Genomic DNA, 26,636 nt, shown 5'->3' on the forward strand with positions numbered 1-26,636 from the left:
GAATTCAACTCTCTATCAGCGGAGAAAGAAAAGACAGAAAAGGTAGAAAGAACAAGATGGCGAATGACAGGGAGTCTGCGAGACTGTAGTCCTGTTATGCCAAGATGTTTAACTCAAATGATGTATCCGGAATATACATTTATTCTTAGGAGAACTTTTCTGCATGATTTTTTTCTCAAAAATATTAAAAAATTGCATTAAGTATTTAAAATATTAAAAACTGCCTCTTTTCAGTTGCACATCTTCTTGCTTTCCTCTAAGCTAGTCACAGAAAAAGTATCGAGAAGCTGTTTGTAAGAATAAGAGAATACAGTAAGTATGGGTAGTAGAATACAACAAGAACTTAAAGAATAGGTATACAACCCTATTTTTTAAAAATTGAGAGGCGGGGCGCGGTAACGGACGCCTGGACCCCGCGGCGGCAGCGGCGAGTTTAGTGAGGCCTGGCAGGGCTTAGAGGCCCGGCCGGCGCGTGGCCGCAGCCGCGGAGCCTGAGGCCGGGACGTCGTGCGCAGGCGCTACCCGGCTGGGCTGTGAGCCGCCCGCAGCCTCGGCGGCGAGGCCTTCCCAATGCCGGTTGGGGCTCTGCGGGGCAGAGCGGAGGATGCGCCCGGGCCGCGGGCGGGGTAGAGGGCCGGTGGCCTGCTCCCCCGCGCGTGGTGGATGCAGCGGCGGCGGCGGCAATGGACGCCCTAGAGGAAGAGAGCTTCCCGCTAACCGTCTCTTCGCCTCTGACGCAGAATTGGATGCTGTGGTTGGATATTAAGAGGACATTATCATGGATGGTGAGTTCCAGTTATTACAGAGGAATTGCATGGACAAGTACTACCAGGAGTCTGAAGACGCAGAAGAGAGTAAGCTCACCTACACGCCTTTTTTTTTTTTTTGCCGTACGCGGGCCTCCCACCGCTGCGGCCTCTCCTGCCGCGGAGCACAGGCTCCGGACACGCAGGCTCAGCGGCCATGGCTCACGGGCCCAGCCGCTCCGCGGCATGCGGGATCCTCCCGGGCCGGGGCACGAACCCGCGTCCCCTGCATCGGCAGGCAGACTCCCAACCACTGCGCCACCAGGGAAGCCCTACACGCCTACTTTTAACGAATATATTTCTTTGGTAGAAAAATATATAGAAGAACAGCTGTCGGAGCAGATTCCTGGATTTAACATGGGGGCTTTCACTACAACTTTACAGCACCATAAAGATGAAGTGGCCGGTGACATTTTCGACGTGCTTCTCACGTTTACGGATTTTCTAGCTTTTAAAGAAAGGTTTCTGGACTACCGAGCAGAAAGAGAAGGCTGGGGACTGGACTCAAGCAGCGGTTTAGTGGTGACTTCATTGTGCAAATCGTCTTCTGTGCCAGCTTCCCAGAACAATCTGCGGCGCTAGGTCCTACCCGCAGGTAATGGGATCTTTCTAGACATCACCAGCCCAATAGACTGGGAGAGGCTTTGGCTAATGATGTCAGAAGAATACGTCTTGGAAAGACTGAGTCTGTTCTGCGACTCTTCACTAATGTTAAGTATTGATGGGTCAGAAGAAAATTACCTGACTTCCCGGACACGTGCTTGTCTTCGGTAACCCTAGTACTCCTCCCTGAGTAGACACCTCTCGCAGGAGCTTCTGAGTCTGGCTCCTGCATCAAGCCCAAGACCAGCATTCCACCTGGGGGGCACTTCCCCAGCATACATGTTGGTGTGCCCATGTTGGAAGAACCCCTGTCATCAACTCTCTTGGCCCAGCAGGCCTTGCATGTCCCACCAGGCTTTTTGTGCACTCACAAAAAGCTTTTTATATGGGTCAGAGTTTCAGTCCTGCAGCCTCAGTGGGGTTTTTGACTGGGAGTATTTATCTAGGGGTTAACTCAAGCTAGCTGCCCATCTCAAGATTTCTGAAACTCCTACTATCACAGCTAGTCTTGGCTGTAGGAATCACCTTAGATTTCCTTTACCTAAAAGGTACATGTGAAAATCAATTCCTAGTCTTACATGTACAGTCCTTGTATCACTGTCTTCTGCTGGTCCTGATGTAGTCCCATTGTTTCTATAGCTCTCGTTTACGTGTTTTTAAAAAACTGTTTTTATAGATGAATACTCAGGCTAACCTAGTGGATATAATCTTGGAACTTCCATGATTACCCACTTCAAGATCAGAATATTATATGCTGTGTGCTTTTTAGCTGTTAGTGCTATGAAAGCAAACACGCTTGCTACGTTGGTGTTCCTATTTTACTGGGCACCAATGAATGTATGCTGGAAGTAGTCTGAAAGGTTTCCTTTCTTAGAGCATGTTAGTGTTTGTGCAGGTTTGCTTAAAACCCTTTCTGTGTAAAACAGCTCCTTAGGTTTTCTGTTGGGGTGGGGACTCTGCACTTACTTCTTACTGTCGAAATAATCCTACCAAGATAGTGTTCCACTGGTCTAGCTCAGTAGGAGGTAGCAAACAGCTTTACTGGTCATCTGTCTGCTTGGATTTAGTACACTGGTTTAGTACAATGTTTGATAGAACATTACTGACAAGAAAACATGGATGTCACATCTCTAGAAAGAAAAACTGTAGTAGTTCAATTCCCTATGTGTACCTTAGTTGTTATTTTGTTTTTTATTTTGATTTTTATTTTGATTTTTCAAGTAAAAATAAGAATCTCTGCTGACTTTTCACTTGGCTGTTCTGGTTTTAAAGGATGAGCTGTATAGGCTCTGTGTTTTTCTGTACCGATGTGGCACTTATTAAATACTTTTTACCATGAGTAAAAATAAAATAAATAATAAAAAATTGAACACCTAAAACTAATACAATGATCTATGTTGGTTATATCTCAATTTAAAAAACTGTTAAATGAGAAAACTACCCCAAAATCCTGTATACAAATGCCTTAAAAGTATCAAGTATTTAAGAATAGCTCTAATAATAAATTTGGTATAAGAACTCTGAGATTATTTATAAAACCTTATTAATAGGCATTAAAGAAGACTTAAACAGAGAGATACCATGTCAATGGATTGTGAGATTCATTGATTTCATGTCAGTTCTCTTTAAATGCATCTGGAGATCGAATGCAGCCACAATAAAAATTCCAAAAAATTGTCTTGAAGCCTCACGAGCTGATTCTAACATTCATATCAAAATACAAAAGGTCAAAACTAGCCAATATCATCTTGAAGAAGATGACCTAGGTGGGAAAAAGTGATCTTCCAGATATCAGAATTTATTATAACATTATAATAAATAAGTCAGTGTGGTATTTGTATAGGGATAGATAAACCATTGGAAGAAATAGAGCCTAGACACCCATCCACACGTATTATTGTAAAAAAAAAAAGGATTTGAAGCAAGATAATAAAGAAAGATTTCTGTTCTTAGCCTATGGAAATAAAAAGGGCCACGAGAAAATAATTTTCTTCATCGGATGAATTATTTAATTATCTTGTTTTGATCTGTGAGTTCAAGAAGGCTGCATTTTAGAGGTGGTGTTTGGTTTATGAAGGTTTAAACCCTCTGGGTTACTTGATTTAAAAGTTTCAGGAGAAATGGATGTTACAGAAACTGAATAATAACTCAGTCCTTAAAAGGTGGTGTTTTTCTATTTTACAGATGAGGAAACTAACTTCTAAGAAGAGAGTGTTAAATAATTTATTGAAGTCATATTAGTAAACAAAACAACTGGAATTTGAACCCAGATCTCACCAATTCTGGGGTCTAAACTCTAAGCTACTATATAAATCTGTAATGTTATCTCCCAGACCCTTTGCTGTCTCCCAGGAAATAGGAATGTTAAGTGAAGCATGATCATGTATTTCAGTTTTTATCCGTTAATCATTGTTTGGGCCTGGTGGAGCCTAGCAATAGTGCTCACTACTTTCCTTCCCCTCCCCTTCCTTCTCCTCCCTGCTTTATTGACAACAGAACCCACTTGCTTTGACTCCGACTGAATAAGGTGTTTGTTTGTTATTTTAAAAATATGTCGGGATATATGTATATGTATAGCTGATTCACTTTGTTATACAGCAGAAACTAACACACCATTGTAAAGCAATTATACTCCAATAACGATGTTAAAAAAGAAAATATGTCAAGCATACAGAAAAGTGTAGAGAGTGTTATAATACGATAGGATGTCTATTACCCAGCTTTTAAAATGTTAACATTTTGATGTAATTGCTTCAAAATCTTTTGGGTGAAGATGGTCAAAAGGTACAGACCTCCAGTTGTAAAATAAAAAAGTCCTGGGGATGGAATGTACAGCATGGTGACTATAGTTAATAATACTTATATTGCATTATTGAAAGTTGCTGAGAGTAGGTCTTAAAAGTTCTTATGAGAAAAATTTTGTAACCATGTATGGTGATGCTTGTTAACGAGGCTTATTATGGTGATTATCTTACAATATATACAAATATCGAATCATTAATGTTGTACACCTGAAACTAATGCTATATGTCAATTATACCTCAATAAGAAAATATCTTAGGCTTTAATAAATAAAACAAAGAACCATTATAGATAAAGTTGAGCCCCTTGTACTCCTTCCCAATTCTATTAACCTCCGTCTTGACTCAGACCATAAATATTGTTATTTATCATCTCCCCGCATGTGTTTGTGGATATATACATATGTGAAGAAAATGTTTAAACAGTATATAGTGTATTTATGTAAGTTTTTTACATTTCTAAGAATGGTGCACTGCATGTATACTTTGCAAATTGCTTTAGTCATTAGCATATGTAAAGCTCTACTTTGTTCATTTTGACGGCTTTATAGCATACCCTTCTGGTTATTTTGCAATTTTTCCATTCTCCAGTTGACAGATATTTACATTGCTTCTAATATTTTGATATTATAAAAGAGTGGCAATGAAAATTCTTGTATATTTCTCCTTATGCACATGTGTGAGTTTTTCTGGGGTTAGAATCTCTCAATCATGTGTAAGAGCATGTCCAATTTAAGTGGTTTTTGCCAAACTGTTTTGCAAAGCAGTTGTACTGAAATTTTATTCCCACCATAACTTTATGACAGTCTTCGCCAACTCTTGATATTTTCAGACTTGTTAAATTTTGCCCACCTGATGGAATGACTGGGTCTGACGGCAGTTTGTATTTAACTTTCTCTGATTCCCCGGAAGGGTAATTATCTTTTCATGTGACGACTGGCCATTTAGTTTTCCTCTTCTATGAATTGCCTGTCCCCATCTTTGCCTATTTTGCTATTGGATTGTTTGGCTTTTCTATTTTGATTTGTAAACTAAGCCTTTTTTATGTGTATTGCCAAACTTTTTACTATTCTTCAGCTTTTCTTTTCACTGATTAGGAAGTCTTTTGCTGCACAGAAGTCTTGAATTTTGAATTTTGTCAATGTTTTGGTCTTGTTTAGAAAAATCCACCTATTCACAAATTATAAATATAATTCTTTATTTGCTTTTTACATATGTCTCTATATCACCTAAAATTGATTTCTGGGTATGATATGACATAGACAGTCAATTTGTTTTATTTTTATTTTTTCATATAGATGAACAGTTACACTGTTTTCCCCATTGGTGGGTAAAACCATGTCTCTTATACCGAGTTACCATGGAAATGTGTGTTTCTGGTTCTTATTCTATTCCATTGGTTGTTCATGTTTTTCTGTGCCAATATCATGTCTTAACTATTATCACTTTAAAATAACATATGCTTTTCCATAGGGCATCTAGTTCTTTGTTTTCCCAGTCACCTTGGATACTCTGGTTCTTCTGTACTTCTGTAGCAGTGTTCAGGGAGCCTGTCAAGCTTCGTGAAAAACCCTTTTGGGATTTTCATTTTATTGCATTGAATTTATATATTAATTTTGGGAAAATTGACATCTTAATACCTTTTTCTGCCCATGAAATATTATCTCTTCAAGTATTTAGGTTTCACTGTAAGCTTTTGAATATTTAGACTTATTCCTAGATACATTAGACCTTTTGTTATTGTAAATGGGTTGTCCTTGAAATAATAATTTAAAATTTTTTTTCTGGTGTTTCTGTAGGAACACAGTTGATTCATGTGGCTTGATAGTTAATCCAGGAAATTTACTAAACTCTGTTAGTACAGTTTGTTTATATATTATCTTGCATTTTATATGTAACTGACTAATCATTTGTGAAAAACAGTAAGTTTTTCTTTTCCAGTTCTTTCCTTTTTTTTTTTCCTTATTGTTTTGGCTATAATCACCAATACATGCTAAAAGCAACTGGTGATTGAATCACCTTTGTTTTGTTTCTGCCTTAAAAGGGAATATTTCCATCAAATATGACAGTTGCCATACATAAACCTTTTACCAAGTTAAGGAAGTTTCCTTCTAACCCTAGATTGCCAAATTATCATGAAAAGGATATTTAAATTTACCAAATGTGTATTTCCGTTTTTAGTGAGATGATCATTGGCCTTTCTTCTTTCCTTGAATTTGTTCGTGTGATGAATTCTATTACCAGATTTTTAAATGTTAAATCATCTTTGCACTCTGGAATAAACTCTATTTAGTCACACCTCTCTCTCTTTCCCTATATAGATCTAGATCTAGATATACAGATATAGAAACTATATTTTATTTAGGAACTCTTCATTTATGTTTTTAAATAATCCTGGCCAGTAATTTATTTCACTTTTAATCTCCTTTTTGTTCTTGTACCATGGGTGTGCTGGCTTCATACAAATATAACTAAATAAACTGAGAATGGAAAATCAAAACAGTAATATGAGGTAATTTTAGGTAGATTTCAAAACAAATGGAAGTAAAATGCTGAACCACAGTAACATGGGAGCCAGAGGTGCTGGAGTGAAAGCTCATCAAGGGAAGAGGATTACCTTTAGACTTCAAGTCAAGTATGCATGTTAAAATATTAAAAATAAGCATTAAAGAGTAAAAATGGAAATGTAACTGGAACCAGTTGAATTGGAGAAGGGAGAATGCAAAACCTCAGTCGGTTCAGTCTTGTCTTTAGTCTGATATTCTTGGGTCCTATCCTACTGTGTACTGTTCTGCCGATTCTCATACATGGTATCCTTCCTGTGTCTTTTTAGTCTTTGGGATGATGAATTCATCATCAGTGGGGCTGATTAGAGAGGATCCTGTGTGGCTGTATTGAGGTCTGGCCCTCTGGAGAGGTTTGATGCTTGCTAGTGCCAGCACATGGATGGGAGGGGGGCGGAGATATCACAGGCTAAGGACTGTGGTTTGTGTTAATTTCTCCTCCTGTGGGTTCTCAGATTTGGCAAAGGTCTAACTTCATTCTCAGACTTGGCAGAAGGTCTAACTTCAAATCCCATCTTGATTGGGAAGGGAGGGGTCTTGATTTCTGAAGGGAGTCTTTTAATTTATTTATTTCCCAACCTGGAGCCTAAGCTAAGACAAACTTCCTCGTTTTCCCCAGTGCACCTGGGTATATTATTTTTTCTGTTCCACTCTTTTACTGATAGGGAGATCTTCAAGACTCCTAGCTTAACTATTGGGTCTCAGTTCTAAGTTACTTCCTCAGTCAAGGCCAAGGGCTCATTTTCTTTTTCCCAGTAATATTTAATGCCCTGTCTCCATGATCTTGACAGTGTGCCGCCAGGGCAGCCTGTCACCTCAGTTTGCTGTTCCCTTTTAGCTCAGCAGTGCATCTAAAACACTATATTTTTCTCCAGCATGTCTTAGTGTTTTTAGGCTTGTTTGTTTGTTTGTTTGTTTTCCATTTCTTCCTCTTGGGCCCAGACTCAAAATTTTCTCTGGAAATTCACCTAATATGATGTCACTCACTCAGCCTGTTACAAGGGGCCATAACAGATACGAAGTATTTTTATTGATTTACACTTGTTTTCCATAGTTTTCTTTTTTACATGTGTGTACATCATATTCACGTACATTGTTACTGTATAAGAAGTAGCATTTTATGTACTTTTTCAGATGAAGTTTAAAAAATCTAGTAGTTGCACATTCTTCAGCTACTGTGAGGCTAACTTTCTAACTTTAGAACATTTTTAGTTTGCATCAGCATTGTTTTGTGTCCTATTTTCTGATTATAGTGGTAGATCATTCCTTTTTTTTCTTTTTATTGTTTCTAATTTGAGACTCTAAAAAGTGTGAGAACTATTTTTCTTGTTAATAGAGACTTAACTGCATTTAATTAAATTCTGTGCCATCTCTTTTCAATCTTTTTTTGGTGGCGGGGGAAGAGGGAGGAAATGTGTGGAAGGTCTGATTATTTTAGATTTAAGGACTAGAATTGAAGAGCCCTTAGAGATATCTTATTTTACAAATGAGAAATTGACACTCAGAGCAGTTATGAGACTTACTGAAGACCAAATTAGCTGGTGAGCCTCAGAATCAGGGAGAAGTCCTCACCCACTCCATTGCTGTACTTTAACAGAAGTGGGAAACCAAATTGGCTTGATTTAGATCTTATTACTGGTCCTTTATTCAGTATAAATTAAAATCTCCCTTTAGGATATCAGTAGAGTACATATTTACATTCCTATCTAAATGCTTACTAAATCGTAAAGGTTTAGTTACCAGTTCGTGAGCTTGTGCTAAGTGCTCCCTTCTCCCCTTGGCTAATGAAGATGTAGTTGTCTTTCAGGAGATTAAAAACCACACTGGATGGACCGTGAGTGACCCCACACCAGGCGCCCAGGTGTTTCATGTTGGTACCCCTGGAAGGCATAGCGTAGTGCAGTGCCATGCCCATACCTGGCATTCCAGAAATGTTTGTGAATGTGCCAATGAAGAAATGAAGTGCATAGCGAAGATGAACACCCTCTGTGTCTCTTTAAGAGTTCAGGCTTGGCAGAGTTGTTATGACTTCTTTTGAGATCACATGATAGGGTGAGGTAAATTTTTGAGATTTGGAACATGTGTTCTGTAGAGCAGCCAAGGAGGCCTCCTCCCTCCACCCCATCTTCCTGAAATGTAATTGGTGGATGTGCAAAGGGCATGAATGTGAACTTCTCTTTTTAGCTTTGAGGACAATTTATTTTTGGAATCATTCTATTTTGTTTACGTCTTTGTTTCTTGGGCAGGGCGGAATTCTGTAACTTATTACAGAGAAATTTCTAATTATAGTCATCGGGATTTTGGAATAATGAACTTTAAAAAAGTATTTGAGTTTTGTCTGATTATATTCTCGTTTCTCCCTAAATTTCTTGCAACAGATACTACTTTTCTAAAGAAGAAAAGAAAATCATTTATAGTCTTACCTATATAAATTTCACAGAATTGTCATTCTATACATCGTTTTTTACTCTGTTTTCTCCAGTAATATGAAAAGTAATCATCTTACTTTTAGTATATTAACTACTCAATTTGGTGGCTTTTGAATCGATTATATTTAAACTTATTTTTGAAAATTACTGTTACAATTTAAGTAGTATGTTTTGATTCATACCTGAGTAATAAGAGAAAATGAACAGATAATTCTATACTTCTCTTCCCCCATTTTAAGTTCTTATTGATACAGTGATTTTAATACCAGATTATTATTAATTTATTGTCTTTATAATAAGTATACCCTCAAGAGTTGTTTATTATTTTTTTTGGCGGTACGCGGGCCTCTCACCACCGTGGCCTCTCCCGTTGCGGAGCACAGGCCCCGGACGCACAGGCTCAGCGGCCATGGCTCACGGGCCCAGCCGCTCCGCGGCACGTGGGATCCTCCCGGACCGGGGCACGAACCCGTGTCCCCTGCATTGGCAGGCGGACTCTCAACCACTGCGCCACCAGGGAAGCCCCAAGAGTTATTTTTGATATTTGCTTTGGTTTATAACCATTTGGAGAGCAGTTACTTAGACTCAATTTTGTTTTGTGTATTTTTGATGCTTACTGCCAGTCTTTTTATTCTTTTGTGGTTTTTATTTTTACTTTTTTCATGGCTTACTTGCATTTGTATTTTCTTTAGGAAGGAAATGTAGATGATGATCTTTTGGAGCTCCCACCTCTCACATCTCTTTATTATCTCCTATGAGAACATCAGTATAGTTGGCTGTGGAATTTATGGATCTCAAACATTTTCTCCATATAATGGAGATTTTTTTCCAAATTGAAGTTTAATCGAAATAATGGAGATTTTGATTGGTTGTGTTCTATCTTTTGGAATTCTACAGCAGAAGCTTAGCAATACCATATTTTCTCTCAATATTTGATTTGTTTGCTTTTTGTTTATTTTTTTATATTTTTAGAATTTTGAATGTTAACCTTGAGATTCCAAAATCTAACCTAGCTATATCTGAATTTTAGTGATTTTAATCGACTCTTTTGTAATTTATGTAAACTTAAACCAGTAATCTGAGGTCTTTCTCCTTAAGCAGTAACTTTTCTTATGCTTCAGTCTGTGTTACTTAAGATTTGTCCTAGTCTTACTTGGAAAGCTAGTTATGTTTGCAATTTTTTTCCTATACGTGCCTTCTTTCCTTTTATTCTTATCTCTGACCATCTTCTCTGAGCACTGAGTAAACTTCCTAAGTTTGTTTTCTATTTGCCATTTCAGTTTCTTGAATTTTTATACTTCATTTCATTGCCTGAATTATTGTTTTTAATTGAGAGATAGTTTTTCATCTCTTTGGTGGGCACAGTGATGAAGTTCTGATGATGTCCATTGCATACTTAATCCTGGAACCACTGAATAGGCTAATTTATATGGCAAAAGGGGCTTTTCAGGTGTGACGAAGTTCAGGGTTTTGTGATGGGGAGATTATCCCAGGTTATCTGGGAAGGTAATCACAAGGGTCCCTAAGTGTGGGAGATGGAGGAAGAAGAGTCAGTGTTAGAATGATGTCAGTGTGAGAAAGACTTGGCTGGCCATTGCTGGCTTTGAAGCTGGAATGGGGCAAGGAGACAAAGAATATGGGCTGTCTCTGCAAGTGGGAAAAGACAGAAAAATTCTCTTCTAGAGCCTCTGGAAAGGAACACAGTCCTGCCGACACCTTGATTTAGCCCAGTGAGCCCCACTTTGGACGTCTGACCTCCAGAACTATAAGATGATAAATTTGTCTTTTTGAGCTACTAAATTTGTGGGAATCTGTTACAGTAGCAATGGGAAGCTAATATAATCTCTTTGTAGTTTTTTCTGAAAAAAAAATTTTTTTTTTGTCTTCGTAATGGCTTGGTCTATTTTCAGTGCTTGTATCCTAACAAAGAATTTTGAGGATACAAATCAGAAATATCCTAGTATTTAATCTTTTCCATTCCCCCCGCCTTTTCTTTTTTAATAAATCTGCTTCAAGGGGAGGTATTTTCTGTTATTCTTTAGGATGGCCATCTCCTCCTCTGAGATTGTTTTCTCCCCATTGTGTTTGCTAATTTTTTCTGTTTGCCATATCATTATAACCATGACTACCTTAATGTCTTATAGTCCAAGCACAGTTGAATTGCATTCTCTCAGAGCTCGATGTGGGTTTCTGCCTAAATCCATCAGGTCCTGAAAAAGGAAAGAAGCACTTTCACACTACCCTTCTGACTACCATTGAAGATGCTGCCAGGGTGTCCTTCACTTATTGTCCAGATCTGCTGCTTTTTGCACATGATAGGAGAAAAGTTTTAATTCTTCTTTCAGTTCAGTCCTGTTGTACTAAATCTAGCTGAAATTCCTGTTTTTTTCCTCAGGTATATTCTACCCTTACTATTTTTAATTCCTGGTATATTTTCTACTGCTTTAATATTTAGCTGGCAATTTGATTAAATATAGAGTTCTTACCTGCAGTATTCTTAGTATAGAATTTTAAATCTGAAATAGACCTTATGTATAATTTAGTCCAATTTCCTCATTTAACAGATGGTAAAGCTGAGGTTCAAAAAATCATGTAAGTTATGTCATTAAATATGATATGGTTTTTATGGTATCACTACTCAATTTTTGAGAGATAAGAGGTGGAATGGTCACATGCCATTTGCTGAGTAAACATTGGATACCTTCAGAGGAAAATTTGTCAGTTTTATTCATCTTAGCATACTGTGGCTTAAAAAGCCAATTTATACTTTATTTTGTCATTCTTAATTATATGGTTTTTCTATGTGGGAAAAGCAAAGAAGCTGTTATATCACTGCTTGACTTTGTTGGCAGTTGGCGTTTAGAAGTTGGAATGCTGTGAAATACTACATGCTTCTTGTTTGATTAAGAAATTTCTTTGTCCCGAGAAAGTAAATGGTTACAGGGGCTAAAGGAAAGAACAGAATTTTGTATTTATATAATATTTACGAATTTTTAAAATATCCTTTGCAGAAAGAAAACTTGTGAAGTGTAAACGTTTTTTGAATTATCTTTAATTTATTAAAGCAATCAATATATATTTAGCATCTAATCTAATAGTTGGATGCTATACAACAGTGAACAAGAAAGCTAGAATCTCTGCCGTCATAATGCTTACAGCCTAGTGTGGGGAGGTGTCAATAGATAGTGAAGCAATTATTATACAGTGTGGTAAGTGATGTTATAGGAGTAATGCAGGGAACTGTGGTAGGAGGCACCTTGCCCAGACATGGGAAGATCTGGGGAGAATGACTAGAAATAATAATATTTCAACTGGTACATGAAGAATGAGTATAAGGTGAAAATGGGGGGAAGATTGTTCTAGACCAGTGGTATTCAAAGTGTGGTCCTTAGCCCAGGAGTATCAGCATCACGTGGGGCCCCACCTCAGATCTACTAAATCAGACAGATGTGGTCATTAAGCTGTGTCTTACAAACCCTCTGGGTGCTGATGCAGAAAACCTCTGTTCTCAGCGATGCTGAGAACCAGAGGTGAGAGAGAGCACAGTACATTAAATAGAGCTGAAGCAGAGAGTTTAAAGTCATTAATAGCTTGAGTTGAGGCTGGAGAGGCCTGATAAGGTGGTTGAAGGGTATGGATTTTTAGCTTAAGTGCACTTGTTAGCCATTGAAGCGTTTTTAGTAGAGGAACAGTTTGGGCAACTTTGTGTTTTAGAAAGATCACTAGAGAAGAGATTGGTGCTAGGTGGAAAGAACACCTAGGAAGCCAGTGTAGTAGTAATGCTGATGGCCACGAGGATGGAATAGTAAACAGGTTGAACAGATACTTAGGAAGGAGAAGTTACAGGGTATGGTTATTGATTAAATGATGAAGATGAGGGGAAAAGGAATTCCCATGTTTAGCATTCAGGCCACTAGAAAGATAGTGGTTCTCTAGCCTCTGAAATAGTGACTGCGGGAGGAACAAGTTGGGGAAGGTTATAAGTTTGAGCTTGGTTTTGAACACAGAGACAGAAGTAATTATGAGGTTGTCAGAGATAACAGTGGGCAATTTGGTATTTGCTTAGAGTTCAGGAAAGAAATAAGGGTCAAATATGTAGATATGGGAGTATTTGAGATATATAAGATAATTGAAATCTTGGAGGACATATTAGAAAACTCAATGAAAGTGTGTTGAATGAGAATATAGGGTAGAAACAGTAATGTTGCACAGAGGATGGGGAACCTCAGAAATGACTGAGAAGGACCAACCAGGGAGAGAGAGAGATCAAGAGCCAGGATAGTATGATGTCATGATAGCTAAAGAAAGAGAATTTTCTTAAAAAGAGGCTCCCAGTCATGTATCTGATGCTTTGAGGGGTTAGTAAGGTGAGGACTGAAAAATTTCCATTGGAACAGCCACCAGATTGGTGTGATTTTGGGAAGTTATGTGAAACGCAGGAATTGACTAGAGTGGATTTGATGGAGGGGAAGGGGGATAAGCTGTACCATAGGTAATTGAGAAATTTGTGTGTGTCCAGTGAGACACTGGAGAGCAATTGGCTATGAAGGGGAAAAATCATCAGAGCTGGAAGCCAAACATGAAGTTATATGGGGATTTCTTTCTTTCTTTCTCCCTCCCTCCCTCCCTCCCTCCCTCCCTCCCTCCCTCCCTCCCTCCCTCTCTCCCTCTCTCCCTCCCTCCCTTCTTTCCTTCCTTCCTGTCTTTGGTAGAGGTTAAACTTACTTGAATATGGATGGGAAAGATTCAAGAGAGAGGAGAAGGAGTGAGGAGGGAATTGAAGAAAGGAAGCAATTTATAGAACAAGATTCTGGAAATAGTAGGAATGAATGGGATTCAGAACACTTGGATGGCAAGTTCCATTCTGTTCCATTGTAACAGAAGGGGAAGAAAAAATGGGTTCTTGAATAGGTAATTTTAAAGGTAAAAGAGTTTCAATCTGATGATTTCTAAGTTTCCTCTTTTGGCAACTGCTGCTGGAGAGAGGGAAGGTGAGACTCAAGAGAGAATAAGTTTAGAGTAATTACTGTGAAGAAGATACAGAATAATAATTAGGGAGAAAATCAGATTTCTTGTGGCCTTAAATTCTCAGTTGAGGCTAGACATCATGAATTTATAGCAGAATCAATCTGCCAAATATGTTGATTTTTTTCTAACATTTCTCAGAAGGCTTGGTGTAGGTGTGGAAGTGGGAACCAATTGCATTCATCCAAGACTGGTGTTATTCTAAGAAATTGTTACAGAAGTGCAGTGGAGCAAGTAGATTAAAAGATAAAGGTCTCTACTTCCTTATCTGAAACTATAAAATTTAAGGTCTGAAAACTGATGATTTTTTCTTAACTCATTGGCAAAAGTTGCTCTGAATGAATAGATATGAGGCTACTTATAACCTTTATTTATCAAACTTAGTGTATATATTCATATGTTTTACTTTAGAGATTAACGTGTATCATTATGGAGTGCTGTCTCAAATTTTGATGGGGCTGTTATATCAAACATAGATTATGTCCTCTGTAACTGTTCTTGAAACCGGCAAATTTTTGAATTCTGAAGGACACCTGACCTCAAAGTCTTCAAGAAGAGATGGTGTTCTTGCGTTAGCAAAAAAAAAAAAAAAAAAAAAAAAAAAGAGGTTGAAACGATATACTATGGAACCTAAGCCAGATAGGGAAAAGGGGGAAGATAGGGAGGTAATCCATTGGGAAAAAGTAGGGTGCTTAAGGAAATAGATGGCTTCAAAGAACTGATGTAGGGGGATCAATTGAGAAATTTGGAAGAATGGGAAGGGAGTACTTAGAATATATAAATTTGGAAGAATGAGAAGAGTAATTAGAATGGAAAGAGTATTAGAATGTATCAATTGATTATTTCCAAAGGGAGACAGTTCTGAGTGGTTACAGAGTCCAGGGTGTGACCTTGGAAGTGGGCAGCTGAGTTGTAATGGAATAGAGAGTCATGAAAGATGAGGTCAAGAAACTGAGAGGCTAGAAAATTAGATGAGATACCCAGAGTAATGGTAAGATTTGGAGTGGAATGGAACATCACAAGTTCTCAGCTCGCCAGTGAGCGGGGGGCTCTGTGGAAGGTACATTAGATACCAAGATGTGTAAGACAAGGTCTTTGCTCTTCCCCTGGACTATCATCTTTTTAAGAAACATGGTGACAAATAATTATACAACATGGTAAGAGTGATTATTTTAGAAGCATGATCTAAAAACTATTTAGTCTAAATGAGGAAAGAGGCCCTAGATGTCTGGACAGGTCAGGAGACGAACCATTCAAGAAGAGTTTCACACACTATTTTGGAACTTTCTGTGTTTGTTAAACATTAAGGCACAACTCACGGATATTCGGTAGAATATTCGATCAAAAATAGTGGTTAAAACTGTCATATTTGCTAGGTAATTTACTAAATGCAGTGCAAGATATGAAGAAAAAGGTTGGATGTGAGCTATCTTCAAGAAATAGTCTATAATTTTAGGAGTCACAGACAAACAAGGCTTTAGGAAGGGTGATTTGTTCTATTTGATGTGTAATTTTCTAGTTTCTCCGTGTTACTTTTTCCTTTCTAATTTTGTTTTAATAGTTTTATCGATGCCTATATCGTTCTATTAGAAACTTCCTCAATCCTTTTGAATTCAAATGAGAGTATAAGTAGTTAATAAGCAAATATATTCTGATTGATGATGTTAAAAATAAGAAAACACATAATGAAACATTATCGCTCAACATTTTAGAAGGTGTACTTTTAGAGCAGTGTCAAAGTATGAACTGCTCTCTGAAGGTTACATTAGTTACATATTTCTTATGTCCTCCAAGAAGAAAAACGTTCTCAAACGTCATAGATTGTTTGATGAATGCTATTCTGGGGTAAGGAGTTGTGGGGGAAGACAGTGCTGACCACAGGAATGTTGAACAGCAAATGCTGGCTTTGAGCAAAGCAGCTTTGATGCATAGTGACCTCTTTGAAATGGTGGGACTGATGGTCCTTGTGGGGACTTGCGTTACAAAATGTCTGACACACATTGAACATACTACGTGAGAACAGAAATGCAGAATAATAGGGCAATAATACCCTATCTATAAACCATCTGTGTTTACAGATTCCCTAAATAACAGGCCAAAATAGATTTCACTATGGTAAATATTCCAATTGCAGCGCTCTGCAAAATTCTCATCTGTCTCATGTATTTTAGGCATGATTTCTGGGTCGTGTGGCTTTTCTAGTGGACTTCAATGATGTGCAGCCACCAAGAACAGACCTTGTCATTTATTTAACTCCAACTGTCTTTAATCTCGAGAACGGTAAAACAGTAAGAAACCTTGGGGTTTCAACATAATCATAGAACATTACACAGGATCAGATTTTCAAATTCTTTGCTTTTGCTATTTTTTGGCCACATTTACTGTAGAAGACTTGCGTTATCTACACATCTTTAAATTTGGGTCCATGGTTTTTCTCTTTTTTAACCTTTCTTCCTTTCTCTTTTAGTTCACAGCCATGAATGAACCACAGTGCTTCTACAATGAGTCCATTGCCTTCTTTTATAACCGGAGTGGAAAGTACCTTGCCACAGAATGGAACACAGTTAGCAAGCTGGTGATGGGACTTGGAATCACCGTCTGTATCTTCATCATGCTGGCCAACCTGCTGGTCATGGTGGCAATCTATGTCAACCGCCGCTTCCATTTTCCTATTTATTACTTAATGGCGAATCTGGCTGCTGCGGACTTCTTTGCTGGGTTGGCCTACTTCTACCTAATGTTCAACACAGGACCCAATACTCGGAGACTTACTGTTAGCACGTGGCTCCTGCGTCAGGGCCTCATTGACACCAGCCTGACAGCCTCTGTGGCCAACTTACTGGCCATTGCAATCGAGAGGCATATTACGGTTTTCCGCATGCAGCTCCACACGCGGATGAGCAACCGGCGGGTGGTGGTGGTGATTGTGGTCATCTGGACCATGGCCATTGTTATGGGGGCCATACCCAGTGTGGGCTGGAACTGCATCTGTGATATTGAAAACTGTTCCAACATGGCACCCCTCTACAGTGACTCTTACTTGGTCTTCTGGGCCATTTTCAACTTAGTGACCTTTGTCGTCATGGTGGTTCTCTATGCTCATATCTTTGGCTATGTTCGCCAGAGGACTATGAGGATGTCTCGGCATAGTTCTGGGCCGCGGCGCAATCGGGATACCATGATGAGTCTTCTGAAGACTGTGGTCATCGTGCTTGGTGAGTTTTGTCTTGACTGTAACTTACTTTACGGATTCTCAATGTCTTAATACAAACCAGAGTAGTTTATGATAGTGGTAAACAACAGTGTGAACATCCCTGGGTATATATGCAGGAATTACAAGGGGACAAGGCACCTTTATAGCAAATGTTTATGATGAAGTCAGCATCCCAGTCTTTCTATAATTACAGAACTGGTTTCAGGGAAATAATGTCTCAGTGATGTGTTATAAATGATGGTCATGTGGAAGATAATCATTGACGAGTTTGGCTATCAAGTATTGAAAAATATCAGCTTTGAAAGGTTTTATTACAGCCCAAATTGTGGAACTTTTGCCTATAGTCTCTTTATTACAGATTCTCAGAAAGTGTTTTTAATGTCCTATGAATATGCTTTCACACAGAGTTATTTTTATGAGTCTGTTTCCAAATAAGGAGTCTTTCACATTCTGTCATTGTTGCTGCCTACATGTAGGTAAGTATATCAAGGTTTTGTGTAGATTTATTGTGCAAAATGGGTTGGAATTAATACCATCTGTGACAGTCATCTTTATGAAAACTTACCTTTTTTTCATTAATTTTCTGTTTTTAGTGGTGGAAGTTAATTCACATTTCAAGGTGAAAAGCAGGATTTTATTCTTTTATGTAATGTATACTCGAATAACTTTTGCCTTTAAATAACTATTGTTTTTCCTGGGTGAAAAATTCATGGTTAATGATCAGAAGGAATATATTTATTCATTTATGTATTCAGAAAATAGTTAAAGAGAACCTCATAAGTTCCAGGCCCTGTGCTGACTCCCGGAAATGTGTCCATGAAGACAGCATACACAGAACGTTTCTTTTGGAGCTTAGAGGGCCTATTTTTAAAGTTCACCCAGTGAGAATTTTAAATAATTACCCTATTGAATTACGTTTTCTCCATGGGCTATATTTGGGTTAATGTCTGATCACATTTAAAAATTATCTTTTAAAAAATCTTTAGTGGTTCATCTTTCTCCATGGAAATTCAGTGGAAAGTTCCTCTAATGCTCTTTGTTCTAGTTTGTAAAGCAGGGTTGAGTGGATGGAACCTGGGATGGTGTGGCTCCTCTGAAACTCTGTGAGCTACTTTAATCTTAGCCCCAGAAAAGAGAGCCCTAATTATGGCTCTAAGAATAAAGACCAGGCCTTGGGATTGCCGACACAACTAAAGCCCTGTCTGTAACTAACTGGTACTTGTAGGTAGTATCCCCACTGAGGCCCCCACCACCTCAGATGTGAAATTGTCTTATTCCATCCAACAAAGTTCAGTAGAAGTATAAAAATGATTTCCCTCTATGCTTAATTATCAACAAAAGCCTTGAGCATACCTGTGCCACAAGTATACATTCTCCATGATAGGGATGAGGCATATCTTTGTGTACCACGGATGCTATTTTTTGGATTAAATTAAATAACATGAGAGATTTCACTTCCGTATTGACTCAAGTATTTGTTTGTTTACTGCTGATCTGAATGTTGGTTGAAACTTTTCATATGGGTGCACTGTTTCTAGTATCATCTCAAGTACTGCATATAGTTCATAGAACCCCAGCAGAAAATGACTACTGAACTTGGACTATGAACCTGCTAAGCTCTTGTTTTAATTTTGACCTTTGTATAACGCCTAGCATTTTCCAGTGTGTAGTATGCTTAACGATTCATATAAAATTAACTTTTGCGCTTCATTGGGTGGTTTTGCAGGTTAAATGAGAATTATTTTGAGGGTTTATGGGGCCACAGTTTCAGTGCACGTTGGCCCTGAATGCCCCTTCTGCCCTACCACACCAACCCCAGGCTTGAAAATAACAGAATAGAACGCTGGTTTCTGAGGTTAAACTAGTGGGCTCCACAAAGATTGAATACATGTAGCTGCCTCTGAAATAAATGGCATTATCTCTATAGATGTGTGATGGAAGAAGTTTAGAACATGGAGAATTCCACAATCAGGGTGATAGGCAAAGAAATTTGGTGAGGCAAGATGTGTATGGGATTGTAATATAGGAAGGAGAAATTAATAAGTGGACTGTAGCCTTGTGGACAAAAGCAGCAAGAATGGGAGAATGGGCAGGGCTCGGAATAGGTAATTCACCACCCGAAACAGCCAGGTGTTTGTCAAGTTGGTGCCTGTTACCATTCGTACAACGTACTCTCCTGCTTGAATTCTGTGTAGTCGTGATTGCATGCGAAAGATGGGTTGGTCTTGTAGGAACAAGTTTATTGACCATCAGGTTTTTTTGTGGTGCACGTTCGGTTTTTTTGTTTTTTTGGTTTTTTTTTTCGGTACGCGGGCCTCTCACTGCTGTGGCCTCTCCCGCCGTGGAGCACAGGCTCCGGACGCGCAGGCCCAGCGGCCATGGCTCACGGACCCAGCCACTCCGCGGCATGCGGGACCCTCCTGGACCGGGGCGCGAACCCGTGTCCCCTGCATCGGCAGGCGGACTCTCAACCACTGCGCCACCAGGAAAGCCCGTTCGGTTTTTTAATATGTCTTCTCTGCCAGATTGTCAGCTTTGCGACACTGAACAGGAATTGTAATGATGTGTTGTCCAGTTTCTCCACATTACCTGTTGTGGGATCTGGCACAAAGTAGGTACTTGTAAAATAATTGTTGAATGAATGAATGTGGTGACAAAAGCAGGTTTTTGAGCCTTCAGAACTGAGGACCAGAGAAAGCCATAGTGAATTCACTAAGTTGATGCCACTTTGTTCAGTCGTGTGGCAGAAACCAAACCTAGCTACACCCCTATTACGTTTTGTGCCTTCCAGTCAAATACAACAGCTTGGAAAGTGACCACAAGGGCTGCTCAATAAATAATGTGTATTTTGTTCATTTATTCTGGGGATGATTACAGTTTGATTAAGTGTCAAACCTTCGGTTTCCATTTCACCATGTCAAAATGACCTCTGGGTTTTAGACCTATTCAGTTCAATAAACCAGTGTTTATTGGTTATTTATCCTTCAATAAAAGGATTTTTTTAGTCAACAAGTTGAATTTCTAGGAGTCAACATAAAATAAAGGGGTCTTTGAGATTTATGATGGCAATACCAGCAGCAGTTTTGAAGCACAAGATTGTGTATAAGCTGCTCCTGAGTGAGTACTGGATCTTAATAGTTTTATTTGTAAAACACATATAGCATTAATCATGTGCCTAGCACTACTCTGCCTTAGAAGTGAGTTTTTGTAAAGAGCATCCCTGTGGAGTCTAGGTTTGTTAGCTTCATTTTTTCAGAGGTGAAACCTGAGGCACAGAGAGGTTAAGTAACTTGCCCAAGATCACACAGCTAGTTAAGTACAGGAGCTGGGATAGTTTCAGGCAGTCTGGTTCCAGAGCCCATGTGTTTTTCACCTCCATGCTATCCTGCCTCTCTATAATACAAACAGCTACCAGCACATGCTGGATGGTTTTATAACGTTTGAACAGCACTGTGCTATTAAATTGAAACATTGTGATTCCATTTGTTTCTCTTGATACTGCCTAGCTGCCTGTGCTTCATTTCCTGGGTAGAAGAAAGCTTTCAGGGAGCATTCCTTTCCTCCTTTTGCTTCTGATCATGATGGTTATGACTCTCATCTCATTGGCCCTTTTCCACTGTTTGGTGTTGGGGCACCAGTAACTGACTGCTTCTGATTGAAGGAGTGTTTAGTTCAAGGTGTAGTTAACTTGAGGGTTCATTGTCCTAGTGCGAAGTCATGTAATCCTTCCCCAGGCTTGAATTCTCCCCACTTGACATTTTACCAAGAATTCCTTTTGAGTCTGTTCCACGGTTGAATCAGAGTGGTAGTCAAGTTCTTCCTTATTTGACCACAGTCTATCTTGAGTTGTAAGTCCTTGCCTTTCTTTCTCTGTTCCTTCTGATGACACTTCTGTTGGGGATAATTAGAGAAGAGGGAAACCAGGATTTGGAAAGAGAAAATAATGGTTATGATGTAGAGGTTTTTGCATCTTAATTGTGGGAGAGAGTGAGGAAAATAAAGCAAAATAAATCCAGGTGGAGCCTATGTCTTTGGGGAAGAAGAGAGAGACACTTTTTCTAGTTGGATCTGTTCTGGCAGGAAATGATCACCACTGAAGCTAAATTACTGCTTTTTACCTAGGTACCCTGTGCCAGGGTCAATACTCAGCATTACTCTGCATGCACTGTTTATAACCTTACACCAAGGAAGGTTGTGTTTCTCCCATTTTATGCTGAGGGAACTGAGTGAAGATAGGGTAAGTAACTTGTTCAAGAGTGCTTATTTTGTAAGTAGCAGAACTGGAATCCAGCTGTAAGAATGTTGTGGGTCATGACCTTCTATCATAGGACACTGGTCACGTGCCATATAAGAGACTGTTACTGGTATTAATACTAGTACTTGGGGCCAGACGAGTTTAAGCCCATTGTTTTCTCATTACTCTGATGAAGGATAATTTGGCGAATATCCTGTAAGCAAATCTTTATGTACTTCTCTGTTCAGTTTAATTCAACAAACATATTGTTGAGTGCTAATTATGTGCTTAAAGGATAAAAAGATGAATAAGGTAAACACCATTTATTTAAATTGAGGCAACATTGGTTTATAACATGTTATAAGTTTCGAGTGTACAACATTATATTTCTACAGCATCCTCATCACCAAAAATATAGTTTCCATCCATCACCATACTGTGGATCTCCTTTATCTATTTCACCCTCCTCCCCACCCCTTCCCCTCTGGTAACCATTACTCTGTTCTCTGTATCTATGTGTTTGTTTTTATTTGATTTTTTCTTTTTTTTTTAAATTCCACAATGAGTGAAATCATATATTTGTCTCTCTCTGGCTTATTTCACATAGCATAATACCCTCAAGGTCCATCCATGTTGTTGCAAATGACAAGATTTCGTCTTTTTTATGGCTGAGTAGTATTCCAATGTGTGTGTGTGTGTGGGGGGGTGTACACACACATATATACTACAATCTTCTTTATCCATTCATCTGTTGATGGGCACTTAGATTGTTTCCATCTCTTGGCTATTGTAAATAATGCCATGATGAACATGGGGTGCATATATCTTTTCAAATTAGTGTTTTCGTATTCTTTGGATAAATAGCCAGGAGTGGAATAGCTGGATCATATGGTAGTTCTACTCTTAATGTTTGAGGACTCACCATACTGTTTTTCATAGTGACTGTACCAATTTTCCACCAACAGTGTAGGAGGGTTGCCTTTTCTCCATATCCTCGCCAACACTTGTTATTTTTTGCCTTTTTGATAACAGTCACTAACAGGCGTGAGGTGATATCTCATTTTGGTTTTGATTTGCATTTCCTAATAATTGGTGATCTGAATATTTTTCCATGTACCTGTTGGCTATCTGTATGTCTTCTTTGGAAAAAATGTGTGTTCAGCTCCTCTGCCCGTTTTTAAATCAGATTTTTGTTGTTGTTGTTGAGTTGTGGGAGTTTTTTATATGTTTTGGGTATTCACTCCTTAGCAGTTGTATCATTTGCAAGTATCTTCTCCCATTTAGTAGGTTGTCTTTTTGTTTTGTTGATGGTTTCCTTTGCTGTGCAGAAGCTTCTTCATTTGATGTAGTCCCGTTTGTTTATTTTTGCTTTTTAAACTTCATTCTTTTGTGAGCTTACAGCGTGTTAGAGGAGACTGAGAAAGAGTTGCAAAGCAGTCGGGTCCATGTGCTAGTTGATGTCTGGGCAGAGTGGAGGGAAGGGAGGCCTCCCACAGGAGGAAATATTGAGTTGGGTCTTGATGCGTGTGGAGGAGCTTGTCCTCCTGTAGGGTGGGGGTAGAGGAGAAGCTAGGCAACAGCTCACCTTTGGGGAACTGAAAGTAGTCAGGTGTGATTACCATGTGGTGGGTATGCTGGATAGAGTTTTGACTTAGAGCCTTTATAATGTATTAAGGTGTTTGAGTTTCTGCCTTTAGGTGATCAGAGATGCTAAAGGATTCCCTAAGATAAAGAACACCAGTTCCTTATAGGGATAACCGTATAATTTATCACCCAAACTGAGACACTTCTGGTAGTGAAAACAGGCACTAACTGGGACAGTGGTACAACAGGCCTAAACCAAGACTAGTCTGGTCAAACCAGGATGTACAGTCACTCTCCTTCTAGGCTCTGCTTTCTGTTTGTTTATATTCTTTCTACATTTTCTTTTGGCTTTGTAAATGTAGAGCTCAACACTGGACTTGTTCCACTGTGTAAACATAGTAAAGAACAACTTCTTCTTCGTGTTTTTTTTTTTTTTAAAGCAAGGATTTGTCCAGAATTAGAATTTTAGAGCTGAAAGGTCCTTTAAAAATCACACTATCCAACTTCCTAATCTTACAAATAAAGAGACCGAAGCTGCCAAGTTAATTGAGAAATTTAGGTCTGAGTTAGCTGGTGGCTCAAACCGAGAACTAGGTTTGTTAACTTCCAGTAAGGTGCTGTTCCTACTGCCTAGGCCTCCAGCTTGTTCATTTCCATCCACACCTTCCATCATTTTCTTCCTTGTGAACATCTATTTCTGTGGCTACCCAGGTTTAGGTGTAAACATTGTGGCTCTCAAGGTACCCGGAACCCACAGAAAGGGTTCCCTTGAATTTGGCCTTATTTTAAACAACTGGTGATCTCTGAAATGAAGCTTTGACAAAAGTCATTGGAAACTGAATTACTGGCACATTATGTAGTTTTTACACATCTTATCATCCTATTTGCTTTCTTCATAACAGCATTGTATTAGTTTCTTATCTATCTTGGTTTTTTATTGTTTCTATTTTACCGTGTGTGTGTGTGTGTGTGTGTGTGTGTGTGTGTGTGTGTGTATGTGTGTTTTCCCACTTACATTCACTGAGGCAGGATGCCTCTGGGATCTACTCCTGACTTTTGTCATTAACTGTCTGGGTGATTCTGGGCAAGTCACTTTCTCTGTGCAGCAATTTCTCTGTACTTTCATCTCTAGGATGGAGTTGGCCAATTTGATTTCCAAGGTTATTTAGAGTTCTACTTATAACTCTATAAATAAAATGATAAGGACATAACATACTGTGGATCAGCCACGTAGAGTTTTCTAGTGGAAAACGTAGAAGTAGAATTGGAGTAAAAGCAAGGGACTAAGATTTTTCTCCATATCAGCTTTCGAATAACTAGGTTTAGGTGTACTCTCCCCCATTAAAGGGAGCGGCACATTGATAGAGGAGAGTCTCAAAGAAACGATTTAAAAAAAAAAATGACTCTGCAGTAGAGAGCTGTGGGGTGAGAAGGGAGGGTTTCCCAGTTGGCCTTGTTGGTAAGGGAAGGGACTCGACACAAGAGTCTCTTATTCCCTGGTCACAGGTGACCAACTGCACATCCTGTTGCTCTGAAGAGGAACCAGAGCTACCCCGAGTTTCCTCAGGTCCCCGCGGCGTCCCTGTTAAGGCCTCTTTGAGGAAGGACCTGTGCGACCGTTCATGAGAGCCTCCGTTGTTGGGCGAGCCACGGGGCTGGCTGGCACTGCAGGTGTGGTCAGGAGAGAGTCCCTGCGGAAGCCCCCCGGTGCTGCCCAGACCCCAGATCCTGGGCCTGGTCAAATGAGAAAACAACTCGCAAATACCAGCTCTTTGTACCCTTTTGTTGCCCAACTCCATTCAAATATTTTTACTCAGAAGAAACTTTCAAACAGAAACAGAAAACAAAAATACCACATGAACCTAACAGGGTTTCTTCTGAGGTGTGGACAGAGCAGGCAGAACATGAAGCTCTTTCTTACTTTAGGTCTGATGAGAGTGATTCAGACCTCGTCTCGTTGAGACGCCTGTCAGTCCCAGAATGAACCTTACACAGTCATTTGTCCTCATCCTTAAAGGTCATAGAAGATGCAAAGGTTTCCTGAAGGAATTGTGGCGGCCGCTGGGAAATCACTGTTGCTTAGGGCTTGAGAGCTTCGATTCGGAATAAAATAGGCCAGAGTTTAGAATTGGAATCCTGACCCCTCACCTATTAGTTTCATAGCCTTGAGGAAATGACTGAACCTCTCTGAGCCTCAGTTTCAGAATTAATAACATAGGGATAGTAGGACCTTCCTGTAATCAGATGATCATGAACATTAGACGAGGTAATTCATGTAAAGCACGCTTAGCACAGGATCTGGCTAATGTAAAACACTTACTGAATGGTAGCAAGTATTGTCATTACCATGAGGTCTTGTCTGCATGTGCCTTTTCTCCCCCTGCGCCCCGCCCGCCCTTTCTGTCTTCTCTCTGACATACCTCCACTCATCCACACACCAGCGTACATACAATAGTGGGTTTGGTGGCTGTGATGGTGCTTCATTTCTATGACATGGTATTAAAGTACTCTTGTGGTTTAGCAGCTCTTGGCTCTAAAACAGGCTGTAAATTTTTTTCTGAGTGGCCTTTGCTTTCCCAAAGATACATCTGCACTGCAGAGTTGCCTGCATCTTATTTGTTGAGCCTCAGCCGTATGTATGAAAAGTCCTGTTACCCCATAAGAAATGACAGTTTTGACCTGGTAACTCTCTGGACGTCTCCAGATTAAACAGTTAAATAGTGTTGGCCATTAAAATGAGTTTTGAAATGGAACAGGTCACTTTGTCAATATCTGTTAGAAAGGGTCTTTAGCTCCTTTTGGTGGACCTGCCATGCTTAGGGCACAGCTGGCAACCCAGCCATCATTCAGGGCACCATTCTGTTTCCTTTTGATCTGAAGTGAAAGACTGTGTCTGGCATAAATGAAAGAAATGGCAAATGGATAGGGTCATGAGACCTTATTGCTGTTCCCTAGTCAGTCCCAGCTTTACTGTGAGACCGCTTACGATTCCTTTAGTCTGGGTCCCATCACTATCCACCTAGAAAGGAAAGGATATTTCACTCCCTTCTAATCTCTCACTGATACTTTACGTACCTCTTTGGAGTATTGTTTTGGAAATTCAGTGATGGCAAGGTTTTATCTTATTTCCCAGCCCCTAGAACAGGGCCTAGCACTTGGAAAACTCTAGATATTTTTTGAATGAATAAATGAACTACACCTTTTATTCTGGATGGAGTTTTACAGGTTCCCTAGTAACAATAGAAATATACCTGTGTAGCTTGAAATTCAATGGGATTTAATAATGAGTCTCATTCAAAGGAATATTTGTTTAAAGGTAGTTGTAATAAGGCAGTTCCACATCCTGCCTGTCAAGGGCATTTCTTTAGGTTAAGTT

The 26,636-nt window shown here is 39.2% G+C and overlaps 1 protein-coding gene and 1 pseudogene across 3 annotated transcripts in view; both read left to right on the plus strand.

The window, feature by feature from the left end:
* Window positions 1-26,636, plus strand: part of LPAR1 (lysophosphatidic acid receptor 1) — a 179,509-nt gene that overhangs the window by 97,586 nt on the left and 55,287 nt on the right. For all 3 annotated transcript variants that reach the window (XM_024126459.2, XM_024126457.1, XM_055087022.1), the window contains exon 3: window positions 16,696-17,443. In XM_024126459.2, the coding sequence (XP_023982227.1) occupies window positions 16,696-17,443 (748 nt within the window). The remainder of the gene's footprint in view (window positions 1-16,695; window positions 17,444-26,636) is intronic.
* On the plus strand, window positions 678-1,388 carry LOC112065488 (ADP-ribosylation factor-like protein 2-binding protein; annotated as a pseudogene).

The sequence above is a fragment of the Physeter macrocephalus genome, chromosome 9 (genome assembly GCF_002837175.3).
Source record: "Physeter macrocephalus isolate SW-GA chromosome 9, ASM283717v5, whole genome shotgun sequence".
Taxonomy (NCBI): Eukaryota; Metazoa; Chordata; class Mammalia; order Artiodactyla; family Physeteridae; genus Physeter; species Physeter macrocephalus.